Source organism: Condylura cristata, unplaced genomic scaffold, assembly GCF_000260355.1.
Source record: "Condylura cristata isolate star-nosed mole 26May11 unplaced genomic scaffold, ConCri1.0 scaffold00015, whole genome shotgun sequence".
NCBI lineage: Eukaryota > Metazoa > Chordata > Mammalia > Eulipotyphla > Talpidae > Condylura > Condylura cristata.
In genome coordinates, this window is record NW_004567116.1 from 36,355,220 (window position 1) to 36,369,765 (window position 14,546).

Below are 14,546 nucleotides of genomic sequence, written 5' to 3' on the forward strand. Positions count from 1 at the left end.
CTCATTGTACTATTAGGAAACAACACTGTTCTCTGTATGTACAAATAAACAATCTTAAAAAAAAAATTATAACCATAAAACTGCAGCATTGGGAGAAAGGTCTTTATTGTATTGCACTTTTCACAGGAAAATAAGAATTATAAATATTTACCCAAGTCAAAAATCAAATGTGAATAAAATATGTTTATAAATTTGAAAGAATTTATAACAATAAATACCAGATGTTGTCACTTATATGTAATAGAGAAACCAAACAAACTGATGCCACATGTCACCCCATTTGTTGGTGGAGAGAACAATGTTCCCTCCTTATTGGTGGAGAAAACCAATCATTTGCCCTAAATTTTTATTTGACCTCTTAGTGTCCCTTTCTGCTGACCACTCCCACTTCAGGAAATTCTGGTAGTGTAGGCAGAGAAGACATACCAGACCTGAGCATATTGAGGATGGGGAAGTATTCCCTTAATGGGGAATCTTGCTTTGTCACATGTACCACTACAGACTCCCTACATTTGTTTTCTGCTTTTCTTTTTTAAAAATTTATTTATCTTATGCTTACAGAACTAGGGTACAGGCCAGAGGTGTGGTGGATGAGAGGATTCATCAGAGACAGAGTGGGGAGCAAAAAAAGCAGATGAAATGCACTGCTGAGGGGAGCAGAGGGTGGGTAAGGAGAAGTCTGCCACTCCAATGGATCAGCTCCCTGGCAGGGGATGAACTCTGGCTGCAATGGTTTTGGAGAGCTTCATAATGCAGTGCTTTAACTGGTTGGGTCACCAGAGAGATCCTCACATTTGTTGTTTTTTTTTTTTTTTTTAATTTATTTATTGGTACAGAACTGGGGTACAGGCCAGAGATGTGGAAAGTGAGAGGATTCACCAAAGACAGCAGGGAGCAGAACAGGCAGATCAATGAAGTACACTGCTGAGGGGAGCAGTGGGCGGGTCAGGAGAGGTCTGCAGCACCATGTGATCACCTCCAGGGCAGGTGGGAATCGAACTCATGCGGAAGTGGCTTTAGCTTCTTAGTGCTGTGCTTTAACCTGCTGCGCCACCAGGGAGGGCCACATTTGTTGGTTTTAATGGTATATAAAAGGTGTAAAAATGTATCATGGCTTTGATCTAGAACCCTAGAGGTCCACAATGTGATTCTTACAGTTAACTGTAAATTCTGCATGGCATTTTCCATCACTAATACTCTAACATGATTAGTACGCTACTTTAAATTCCCCATAGCTGGGAAAAATAGCTCAGCAAAATGAGCTCAGTAAAACTTAAGTATGAACTTAACAAAATATATACAGAATCTATATGCACAAAACTATGAAACACTGATGAGAGAAGTAAAACAAAATATCCAGCATGGTTTAATTATTATAGCTGAATTGTATCCACCCCAAGAGACCAATTGATGATTATGAATGTAAATTTACTTTGAAATATGGTCTTTGTAGAGGTTAATATGTGGTCACACAGTATCAAAATGACCTCTAATTTGTATGATTTGTGCCTTTAAAAGACTATGTGAGGCCCTCGCTGGTGGTGCAACAGGTTAGGGTGCAGCATTGCAAGCTGGTGGCAGCCGCTTCAGTGCAAGTTCGATTCCTGCCCCAGAGGTGACCCACATGGCATGGCAGACCTCTCCTCACCCACCCGCTGCTCCCCTCAGCAGTTTGCTTTGTTAGTCAGCCTGTTCTGGTCCCAGCTCTGTCTCTGGTGAACCCTCTCACCGCCCCTGCACCTCTGACTTGTACCCCAGTTCTTTATGAATAAATAAACATTAAAAAAAAAAGACTATGTGAAGTCATAGACACACAGATGAGACTATCATAAGAAGTCAGCAGCATGGGGCTCTTCCTGGTGGTGCAACAGGTTAAAGTACAGCACTATGAAGCTATCACAGGCACTGCACAACACGGTAGTGGCACAGCAGACCTCTCCTGTCTCACCTGCTTATAGCCTCACAGCTCATTGTACTATTAGGAAACAACACTGTTCTCTAATTTCTCTCTCTATGAACTTGTCTATAACTGGTGCTTTGTATAAATTGAATCAGGCAGTGTCTGTCCTTTTGTTTATATTATTTTACTTAACAATGTCTTAGCTTATTAGAATTTAATTATTTCATATAGTCATATAACCTATGAAATAATTCCATTATATGGCTATCTACATATCATTCATTATAAATATGCATCACATTTTCTTTATCAGTTGATGGACACAAAATTTATGCCCACACTTTAACTACTATGGATAATAATACAACAGATGCAAGTGTCTGTTCCAACCCAATTCCTTTTAGCCTACATTCAGAAGGAAAATTGCTGCATTATATGTTAATTATATATTTTTTTAATTTCAAAGCTAATTCATTTCTTTTTTGAAAAAAGCACTATTTTGCATTCTTAATGAATAATCAATGAGCAAAGTTTCCAATTTTGCCATATACTTTTCAACTTTGTTATTTTTTATTTGTTTACTAAATCACCTGAGTATGAGATTGCTTTTTAATATATAATACTTTATTTTTACATCATTTTGTGCATTTTTCATCTCAGTTGCAATCCCCTTGGGCTTCCCATCACCAAATCACCCATGTGTCATCACCATAGTCCAGTGCATTTCCCTCCCCCTACTGTTTTTGATACCATTTCCACCCACACAAAATGTCTGGTATATAGCCGTTCATCATTAGCATTATTTTCTTGTCTATTCTGTTATATACCTGCTATGAGAGAAACCATCCAGTGTTTTTCCTATTTTCTGGCTCATTTCACTAAGCATGATCTTTTCCAGTTCCATCCATGTTGCTGCAAAAGACATGTGCTTCTTTTTCTTGGTTGCTGAGTAATATTCCATTGTGTATATGTACCACATCTTTTTAATCCAGTCATCCATTTTTGGGCATTTGGGCTGTTTCCATGTCTTTCCAATTGTAAATAAAGTGGCAATAAACATAGGGGTGCAGGTATCTTTTTGCATCAGTGTTTTTGTGTCTTTTGGGTAGATACCTAGGAATGGGATTGTTGGGTTGTAGGAAAGCTCCATGTTTAGCAGTTTGAGGAACCTCCACAGTTTTCCATAGTGGTTGTACTAGTTTGCATTCCCACCAGCAGTGCAGGAGAGTTCCTTTTTCTCCACATCCTTGCCAACATTTGTTGTTGCTAGTTGTTTGGAGATGTGCCATTCTCACTGGGGTGAGGTGGTATCTCATTGTGGTTTTAATTAGCATCTCCCTTATTACAAATGATGTTGAACATTTTTCATATGCTTGTTGGCCATCTGCATTTCCTCTTTGATGAAGTGTCTTTTTTTTTTTTCTTCTGCCCATTTTTTGATGCGGTTGTTTATTTTTGTTGAGTTTCATCAGTTCTCCGCATATTTTGATCAATCCTTTATCGCTAGTTTTGTGTGAGAATTTTATTTTTCCCACTCAGTGGGATGCCTGTTTGTTTTTTGCAATGTCTCTTTTGCTGTACAGAAGCTCTTTAACTTGATCTAGTCCCATCTTTATGCCCACTCAGAGCAGTCTCTTTCTGAGCAGTCTTTCCCTACCACTTGGGGGAGTGTTAAAGGGCCTGTTTTTGATTCAGCCTAACCATTTTTTTCCCCCTTTTATCTCAGGGGCTTTGTGAACTTGCTAGCCCCACCTTAATGACTAATGCTGGGAACAAGCCTCCAGGCCTATGCTGTGGTGGTAATAAGTTTGCAAGCCTTGCCCAGTCACCAGATCACCAGATTTTTCTCCCCACCTCCTGAGCACTATGTGCCCACTTGTGCAGTTTTCCCCCCACAGCTTGGGGTCCTCTCAACAAGCTGAATGAGCAGGAATTCTCTGTCTGGGAATGGGAGTTCCCTTATCAGAACTCCCCAATCACCCATTCTCCCTCAGTTATCTTCCTTATAATGAGTACAGGGTGTTCTCATTTGGGTTGAAACTCATAGCATGTAAATCTATAGTCCATTTTTATATATTCCTGTGCGAGCTTGGACGTAGTGATTTTGGTGTCTTTACCACCATCTTGCCGCCTGAGTATGAGATGTTTGTAATTATGACTGTGTTTTTATTTCCCTAATAACCATGTTATTAAGCATCTTTTCATGTGCTTGTTGAAAATTTGTATATATTCTATAGAGATATTTATTAAACTCATCTATTTTTATTTTTAATTATTTTTAATTTATTTTATTGAGATAGGATTGGCTTATAACACGTCTCATGATTTAAGTGAATAGATTCACAACTTCTCAGATGTAGTTCACCACACCATACCCAGCACCCACAGTCATTGACCTGAGACCCTTGGTCCTGGATGAGTTCCCACCCTCAATTTCCCTCCCCATGTAGAATTTTCATGTTTAGCATCACTTACCATCAGAGAAATGCAAATCAAAATCACAATGAGATACAAGTTCACTCCTATGAGAAATTCATGTCATATTAACAGATCCAATAAATGTGGAGATAAAGGTAATCTCTTACACTGTTGGTGGGAATGTAGAATGATTCAGCCCCTATGGAAAACAGTATGGACTTTCCTCAAAATATTAAAAGTTGTTCTTTTGTTTGATCCAGCAATTCCACTCCTAGGTCTGCCCTTGTGAATTTGCCTTTAATGATTTTCAAAAATGGTTGCATTATTAGCTATATGTAGATATGCCTAATTTACTAATAATCTTCAGCACATCCTTTTGGTTTTATTTACTACTTCTTCATTGAAAAACTTCTAATTCATTATTTTTCATAATTTAAAATTATTTTCATAATTTTCAAAAATTATTTTTACTATTACCTTGCATATATTTTTCTTTTTTTTTTGTATTCATTTACAAATTTGTAACCCCTTGATGCTCTGATCAATGTATTTTTACTTCTTTTCAAATGCTTTAAGATACTTAAGAACATGTTCTGATTGAGAGACACATAATTTCATATATGCTGTTCAGTTTCATTAAATAGTAATTGAACCTTGGTTTTCCAAATTTTTTTTTTTTAAGATTTATTTATTTGTGCATACAGAGCTGGGGTACAGGCCAGAGGCTCAGGGGCAGCAAGAGGCTTCACCATAGACAGAGTGGGGAGTAGAACAGGCAGATCAACGAAGTACACTGCTGAAGGGAGCAGCAGGCGGGCTGTCAGGAGAGGTCTGCCACACCATGTGTTCACCTCCGGGACAGGAGGGGATCAGAACTCATGTGAAGTGGCTTTAGCTTCTTAGTACAGTGCTTTAACCCACTGCGCCACCAGGGAGGGCCCGGTTTTCCAAATGTTTTAATAAATTATATGTGAGGAAATATATTTGTAAGTGAACATGTAGAAAAAAAAACATTTCTGTTTTAGGTACTGATTTAATGAAATCCAGTAAAGTTGAATTTAGTTATTACTTTCAGTATGTTTCTGTGTATAAAAATATAAACTTTGTAGTGAAGAAGCAGGTAGCAGGTATGGTAATCATAACATTATAGGTAAGAAATAATAGTCTCCTGAGATTTAGCTTCCTCACCTTTTAACTGGGCATAATAACTGGGCATAACCTTTTAACTTTTAACTGGGCATAATAAACCATATTTATTTGGTGGTCATATCTAAACAAGATGACAAATGCCGTGCACTTAGCAAAATGAGCTGCTGCATACTAAGGACTTAGCAAAAGCAACTAACTGTGTTTTATATGCTAGCAAGCTGGGAGGCAATGCCTAGAACTGCTGCAAGGATCTTCACATAAGAAAGCAGGGTGCGCATAGAGTCAAATTCCAATGTTATGATAACAACGAGTCCTAAGAAGTAGTTAATACGGTGGTGGTCAGAGCAAGAAAACCTAATGATATCTGGGTGTAGACAGTAGGAGTGGGAAAGTACATTGACCTCACAAATTTTCAGTTGCTTAATGAGGAAAGGAAAAGGTATGAGAAAAATGATGGTGTGTAATATAAATCCTACAAAATTTTTCAGAATAGTAGAATTATTCAGGATGGCAGTGTATCTGAGAGGATTGGATATGGTCAAATATATAGTGGTCAAAAGTCATAGACACTAGGATTCCTGACTCCATCATGGAGAAAACATGGATAAACTGCAGCTGGGCAAAGCAGGCAATGAAGTGAATTTCACGAGCATTGAACCAGAAAAGCTTAAGCATTGTAGGTAAAGTTGTGGAACAAAGTGTCAGGTCACTAACTGCTAGTGTGCAAAGAAAGAAGCACATGGGTTTATGAAGTGATTGTTCCATCCAGACTATTATCAATATGGTGTTATTGCCCATAATGGCAAATAGATATACAAAACAAAAGAGGACAGAAATCTGAGGATGATAAGCTTCCAAGCCAGAGAAACCAGAAAGCAGCAAAGGTAGGAAATCACTGTAGCTGAAAAGACTCATTATGAATGTGCTCAAGTACTAAGTCATTACCTTAAAATGAAAAAGGAGTTATTAGCTATCATCATGATTATTATAAAAAACTTAGTCCTCTTTCCCCCCATTTGTTCTAACAGACTTATTCTAATTACATATAATCAATTTATAATCACAACTATATAATCTGTCATCAAAGAGCCACTAGACTCTAGAAACAAACACTGGTTTTAGAAATATTGAGAAAATGTAAACACAAATCACAATATTGTAGATTTGGATATGTGACCCTTAATGATAAATCAATGTTACCTCAATAAGCAAAAAACAAAAAACAAAAAAAAAAACTTACTTTATAAATAAACAATAAACAAAAAACAAAAAACAAACAAACAAAACTTTATCCATAATCTTTTAAAAGTAGCATATGGCTACATAGTTTTTTTTGGGGGGGGGAGTATACTGTGGAAAAACTGTTCCTTTTAATGTCACTTCATACTAGAATGTTTGATTACTAAAATAATAAAATAGTAGAACATTAGTTTACAAAATAGATGCAGCTTATTATTTCTGAATCCAATTGTAACTGGAAATTTAAGTAATTCATTTGCAGGTAGAAATTATAAGATTCCTTATATGTAAAACACAAAAAATATTACAGCCAAATGATAGCCTTTTAGTATAAAATCATAATCATTTTTCTTGAGACATATAGTTTTATTCTGTTTCTGGTATATTAAACAAATATATTGCATATCAAAGGATTGAACAGGCCTTTGGGAAATATTAATGTCCTTATTTATTACCTTAAGAAACAGTTAGTCATAATTACACTGCCATAAAATGATTTAGGTCTGTGGTTAGGTAAAAGCCCCCTTATCCCAGAGGAAACCTGATTCCCCTGATGTATATACAATCCAGTGAGATTTGGAGTTGGGTGAAATTCTAGCCCCTGTTCACTAAGAACACCTCCTAGTATCTTCTCTGGATAGAATCTGACTCTCTAGATGCCTCTCAGCTTTTATTTTGGGTGAGTTAAGGTAGAAAGATGCAAAAAAAGAGACGAGAGGGCTTCATTCAAACAGCTGAATTTATAGAATTATGAAATTCATAGAAAGGTAATGTACATCTCTTCAAATTCTCTTAATAAAACTAAGCATGTGGAGGTGGGGGGAATAAAAGAAAAAAAATAACTAAGCATGACAATCATAGACCTATACTTGCTCAGAGAGTGAAATGGACCCTTTCCTATAACTTAAGGAAATATAATTAACTGTTGATTTGCTAAAGTATAGGGAGCCTATAGATTCTCTGGATAAGAATAAAATTAGCATTAAAGCTTTTCAAAAACCAGGAGAGGCTTTGAAATGAGAGACAATTATGAACAAAGAATAGTCAGTTTACTCCTATTTAATATTAAATATGGATCAATCATGTCAACTCTTGTAGGAGGATGGCTATCTAGGAGTAAGGTATGAATACACATCTGTCTATTGAGGTGATTTATTGGACTAGGGCAAGACACAGCCAAGCTTTTCTCCCTAGTTCCATTATTTTCAAAACACTCCAGATCACTGTATTCTCTTGGTCACATTAATCTTTGTTATTACTGCTGTAGATAATTTTCAAGCAAGTCAATATGTGTATATGAGAAAGAAGATAGAATAGGAAGAGATTAGAACTCTCTGGAACATAAAAAAAAAAAAAAAAGAAAGAAATCTCCTTAGTGAATTTACCAGAAAAGAAGACTGTCACTGCTTGGTCTACCACTTCCATAGCCAGAACTTAATTCTGGACTAAAATGTAAAAACAAAAAACAAACAAACAAAAAACAATAATTCTGAAAAAAAATTCAGGGTATATTTTAATAGTTAGAGTGTTTTACTCTTGCTTTTAAAGATGATTATTTAACTATACCCATGCATATTTTAATGCAATTATTTAAGGATTAATATGCTATGTTGGAAGAAGACTTTAAAAAAATTAAAGAATTTCAGTGTTACTGGATTTCAAATTTACAGAAATTTGGTTACTTGTCCCTTTAAGCATATGTGAACAAATATCTAGATCCTCTCTGAATGAATATATTAAATTTTAATCATTTTGGTAATCAACAGAAAAATGTGAATAGTTTTATATTTCTATTCATTTAAACATCTAGGTAATCAGTATCATCAAGACCTCAGATAAAGCTGGAGTTGACTTAAAACCTACTTTCAATTAATTACTCTATGGTCCTATGTTTGGAGTCATAACTTAAAAACAAACAGTGAAGCAAAATAATAATAGAAACCTACTAAACAGCAGAATCCCTTTTACTCTACTTTGGGCAAAGATTGCATGAACAATTCTCTAGACAACTTGCATAAGTTTTAATAATTATCAAGTACCATTGCATATGAAAGCAACATAAAACTATATTTAAGAATATGACTTTAGAGCTGAACAGATACTGCAACTATTTGTAATATTCTGTTAGTATTTTCTGATTCCCATCTATGTACTGGGTTGTGGTAATACCTAGCTATACTATAGTTTCTAGACTGAGGATAATTTAATCTCCTAAGGGAGATATGGGTCATGATAATAAATATATGGAGTAATATTCTACCATTTGAAAAGTATTCTGTCAGAAACATATAAAAAAGGTGTGTAAAGACAAAATGAGAACACAGAAAGATCACCTGAAGATATCTATTTGAAGTAATACAGCAAAGCCTCATACAGGAGAGAATTTTGACCTGGATACTACACGAAGAAAAACAGTTAACTAAAGGAAATAAATAAAAAGGAGAAAGAGGAAAATTAAAATTAGAGGAGTATGTCGAAAAGTGACAATTTTACAAAACAGGATGGCATAATTTGGGAATGTTTAAAAGTTCAGTGTTACCTAACCCAGGGAATAGCAGATGTACCTAGTGAAAATTCTGGGGAAAAATGGTTTATTTCTTTATCTAAAATGCATTTTTGACTATGTGAGACTTAAATGCATTATTAGAGCCATTTTATCTATAGAATACTTACCAAAGCCCAAGTTTAATTACTTAAATTCTTACTCTGAATAAATTATTATAAATTATGAACATGTCTAAATCAACTTAAGCGTCTCTAAAACCAAATAACTTTTTTTTTTAAAAGATTTATTTATTTATTCATACAGAGCTGGGGTAGAGGCCAGAGATGCGGAGGGTGAAAGGATTCACCAGGGACAGAGTGGGGAGCAGAACAGGCAGATCAAAGAAGTACACTGCTGAGGGGAGCAGCGGGCCAGTCTGCCACGCCATATGGATCTCCTCTGGGGCAGGTGGGGAACAAACTCATGAGGAAGTGGCTTTAGCTTCTTAGTGCTGTGCTTTAACCTGCTGCACCACCAGGGAGGGCCCCAAATAATTTTTGTTTGACCCACCTTATAGATAAAGAAATGAGAAAAAATAATAGTATGCATAAACAAAAAATCTTGTTATGATGATAAATGCATTTAATAAAAGGGCAAAGAAGAATCTATGATGGGAATGAAAATAATCAGATGGAAAGAATGAAATTATAGTATTACTAATGACAGTTGATACATATCAAAGTTTATTGAACTTAACTTTTGGTGTTCCAAATAGTATAACAATTGTAAGTATTATGTAAATGATCAATTTATATAGTCTATATGTTCAACTGAGAATTTTTTCAGATAATTCTGGGGATATTACTAGTCAAATATATAGCCAGTTTAATGTGTCCTATACTCTCCCCAAAATACGAGATGAGGATCTAATTCCAGATTAATGAGAAATTATACCTGATTTTTAAATTACAACAGAGTAGACAGAGTTCAGTATTTGTAATCTCATTATAATTAAATTTAACAGATCCATTTCTAATTAATGGACAGTATGCACACTATGTTAAAGGAACATAATTTTCTATATGATAAAAAGAATCCTGTTATTTCAATTATTTCAATGTATATGTGGAAAGTGTACCTTTAAAACTGGTAGATGGCACAGATTAAATTCAGGGAGTGAACATTAATAATAAAAGGGAAAAAATAAGAGGAAAAGAAATCAAGATAATGTTTTTTTTAAATATCTAAAATAAAACAATGCAAATTATTAAGCATAAATTAAAAGGCTAATTTTAAAAAATTGCTTAAAATTGTCTTGAGAAATCTTTTTTCTTGCCAAGAAAGTGCTTAATTATAAAGTTTAAACTTCTTTTGCAGGATCGAGTTGCTCTGAGTGTTTTTCTTCTGTCCAACAAAGCTAACATACCCATGGGAGAGCCCTCTCTATCACCACCACTGAGCCTGCTTCCACGGTGGAAGAGAAATCTGACTTTAAAATTATGAAAAAAATTGGTAGGCTATATTTCATTAGGAATTTGTCATTTGTGACAAGAGATGCTGCGTTTGGTATAAGGAAAACAGTGTAGTCTTTTTCAATCTGAAGGATTATGTTAGAATTTGGTATTTTAGCTATTCTTTCTGTTATGCATTTATATTATCTGTAACACTTTTAGCCTCTATATCCTCACCAATAAAATTGGACAAATAATATTGAGTTTGCATTATTTTTCCAGTTAGAAGTGAACATATGCAATGACTCCGGGACAATGTCTCATCTTAAGATAAAATAAATATTTCTTTTCTTCATATATAAGTTATATGAACTAAAATCACATTAATGTATGTAAATCAAAAAAGCTAGCAAGTGCACAGCTCTGAGTAGTGCACCCAGATATAAGTAATAAAAGATAAAATGAGGCCCCACTGGGAAGTGTACAGAAGTATTAAATGGTAAATGTTAGGATTTTTGAAAGCTAGTCTTATGTAGATAAGTGGGTAATGTGCCACTGTAAAAGTGAGAACTTAGAGGAGGGGTGACTGTTGAACCTCAGATTTTGTGAAGATTCCTATGCAGAAGATGGATGAGCATATAGAACTCTGCAAGAAAGGGTGCTTTCTCAGAGCTCCTAAGGCTTCTTCTATAACTGAAGCAGAAAAACATGTAGGAGACAGGCTAATAAATAAGTACTCAGACCAGAAAATAGACATCAGCTAGAAAATTAATTTTGGGAATGACAGTAAGAACAAATTTGGGTTGCAGACCTCTCCTGTCTTACCTGCTACCACCTCAGCAGTGTATTTCAGTAGATCTGCCTGTTCTGCTCCCCATTCTATCTCTGGTGAATTCTCTCAACACCCACACCTCTGGCTTCCACCCCAGTTCTTGTATGCATAAATAAATAACAATAAATCTTTTAAAAATTTATTTGGAACAGATGAATCCCGATATCCTTTTCACTTATAATAAATGTAATTTATTCAAAACATACAAAAATCCCTGAGATTTGTGACTTGATTTACAATTACTTTTGTCTCTCCTTGTGTAGTTTTGGGCTGGTGTTGCTAAGTTTGCTTTTACTCTAAAAATAACAACCTTGTCTATGTTCTGGTGGGATATTTCGGGGTCTTCCAGATTTTTTTCATTTGTTTCCAGGTTTGGTTGTGAAATCTTGGCAGAAAACCTTTACCAAACGCCTAAAAAGGAGGATTTCATCAACAAAAGACAAAGGACAACAACACAATGGGGCAGGACAATAAATCTCAAACATCACCAAACACCTTCTTGCTGGTGGGAATCCCAGGACTGGAGCACCTGCATGTCTGGATTGGGATACCCTTCTGCTCCATGTACATGGTGGCTGTTGTCGGAAACATGACCATCCTGGCGGTGGTGAGAGCAGAGCGCAGCCTCCATGAGCCTATGTTCCTGTTTCTGTGCATGCTGTCCCTCACGGACCTGGTCCTCTCCACATCCACGTTGCCCCGCATGCTCTGTCTCTTCTGGTTTGGAGCACGCAACATTGCCTTTGATGCCTGCCTGACCCAGATGTTCTTCATTCACAGCTTCACTGCCATGGAATCAGGATTTTTCCTGGCCATGGCCATTGACCGTTATGTGGCCATTTGCCACCCACTACGCCACAACACTATTCTCACTCATGCTCGCATTGCTAAAATGGGAGCTTCTGTGGTGTTACGGGGAATAGCCTTCTTTTCTCCCCATCCCATCTTGCTCAAGCAGTTGCCCTACTGCAGGACTCGAATTATTTCGCACACCTACTGTGAGTTCATGGCTGTGGTTAAGCTAGCATGTGTGGACACAGGAGCCACCAAGCGCTACAGTCTCAGTGTGGCCTCTGTCATTGGTTCCTGTGATGGCTTTCTCATTGCTGTGTCTTATGTCCTAATCCTCAGAGCAGTCTTTCGTCTTCCTTCACGGGAAGCAAGCTTTAAAGCTTTAGGCACATGTGGTTCCCATGTGTGTGTCATCTTAGTTTTCTATTCCACTGCTGTTTTTACTTTCCTTACTCACCGCTTTGGCCACAATGTTGCCCCCCAAATACATATCTTTATTGCCAATATGTACCTTCTGGTACCACCCTTTCTTAACCCGATTGTTTATGGTATTAGGACCAAGAAAATTCGAGAATATGTCCTTAGGTATCTAAGGGTAAAGTCTGCCTAATTATAATGAAATTATTGCAGATATGGTATCAGAAAAAGAAAGGAAAAGCTTAAATATTTGACTGCTTTTTTTCATAAAGGAACTATTTTTTTTTCCCACTGAAACAAGCATTGTATCACATTTTAATGGGAAAGAATGATCCCCACATAACTGAAATTCTCCAACTTTTTAAGAAACTTATAGGCATGTCTTTTGTGTGCATTTGGAATTTAGAAAGTTTACTTAGATTTTGACCAATGGGTAAGTAATCCCCTTCTATTTCATGCTGCTACTGATATTCTGTGGTGTAACTTGTAGGCAAGAGTTTATTTTCAAATAGAGAATGCTTTAAAAGGAGAAGCCCATAAAAACCTAAAATAACTTTGACATGAAATATGTGCAATTGAAAATTATCAATCATTTTCAATGTTACAGAAAAGAGGCAATATAAAGGGTGTGTATGCTCTGGATACATCAGACAACTGTGTATTGTACTCACAAGAATTGACACAGAGAACAAGTTGTCAATCAGAAACATGGAGAAGTCAGCATCTTAATAATCAAGCCCATAATCTTTAAATATTGTATTCTTATAGAATATTTCCTGTCTACAAAGAATAACTTGTACCTGCTATTATGTTGTTACCTAAACTAACATGGCATCTCTTAAAAATCACATCATAGAGTCTCCTGAAAAATAAATATAACTTTATACTTGATGTTACATACTTGGGAGTTTTGTGGTTTATTTTTATTATTTTTCTCAGCACTTAAGCAGCCCATTGAACTAGATTCAAATATGCTGGTCTTTAGATGTTATATGTCCTTATTAACTCAACTCAAAATGTCTAGTAATATGTCACTGGTATAATGATATTGAAAATTAAACTATTAAAAAGAATACAAATATTTTCACTGGAAACAATCTTAGCATGTCCTCCTGAACAATTATGATCCTTTCCTTTAGTTGTTGGATTAAACAAATAGAAATTATTTCAGAGATACTTAATAAATATATTCTGAGTCATCACATGAGTGTTCTCTTTTTAGTAATTTAGTCCTTGTGGAATGATATTTGTATCTTCTTTATTCTCTCACTGCTGTCCTTCTATTTAATCTAGGACAATTTAAAAAAAATATTTATTTATCCATACAGAACTGCGGTACAGGGCAGAGGTACAAGGGCAGTGAAAGGATTCACCAGAAAGAGAATGCGGAGCAGAACAGGCAGATCAGTGAAGTACACTGCTGAGGGGAGCAGTGGGCGAGACAGGAGAGGTCTCCTGAGTCATGTGGGTCATTTTAAAGTTGAATCTGGACCATTCCTCTTTCTTAAACTCATACCATCATTCAAGTACTTATCATGTCACATAAGGCCTACTTACGTGTTTCCACTAATATTTTCAAAGCATTTGCTCTTAACTACTATATTCAGTGTGTAGGAAAGTAATATCAAAACAATAATATTAAAATAATTGCTTGTGATTAAAAAGATGTGGTACATATATATAATGGAATATTACTCAGAGATCAAAAAAGATAAACAGAAGCCTTTTGCAGCAACAAGGATAGAGCTGGAAGGGATCGTGCTTAGTGAAATAAGCCAGAAAGAAAAAGAAAAATACTGGATGGTTTCACTCATAGCAGGAGCATAAAGAAACGGGGGGGGGGGATAATAATAATAACAAACA

General features: G+C 35.8%; 1 protein-coding gene across 1 annotated transcript; it reads left to right on the top strand.

Annotated features, from left to right (window-relative positions):
- The first annotated feature begins 11,931 nt into the window (after positions 1-11,931).
- On the top strand, positions 11,932-12,876 carry LOC101625100 (olfactory receptor 52M1-like). Its single transcript, XM_004683661.1, has one exon. The coding sequence runs from the start codon at positions 11,932-11,934 to the stop codon at positions 12,874-12,876; it is 945 nt and encodes a 314-aa protein (XP_004683718.1).
- The last annotated feature ends 1,670 nt before the right edge of the window (positions 12,877-14,546 follow it).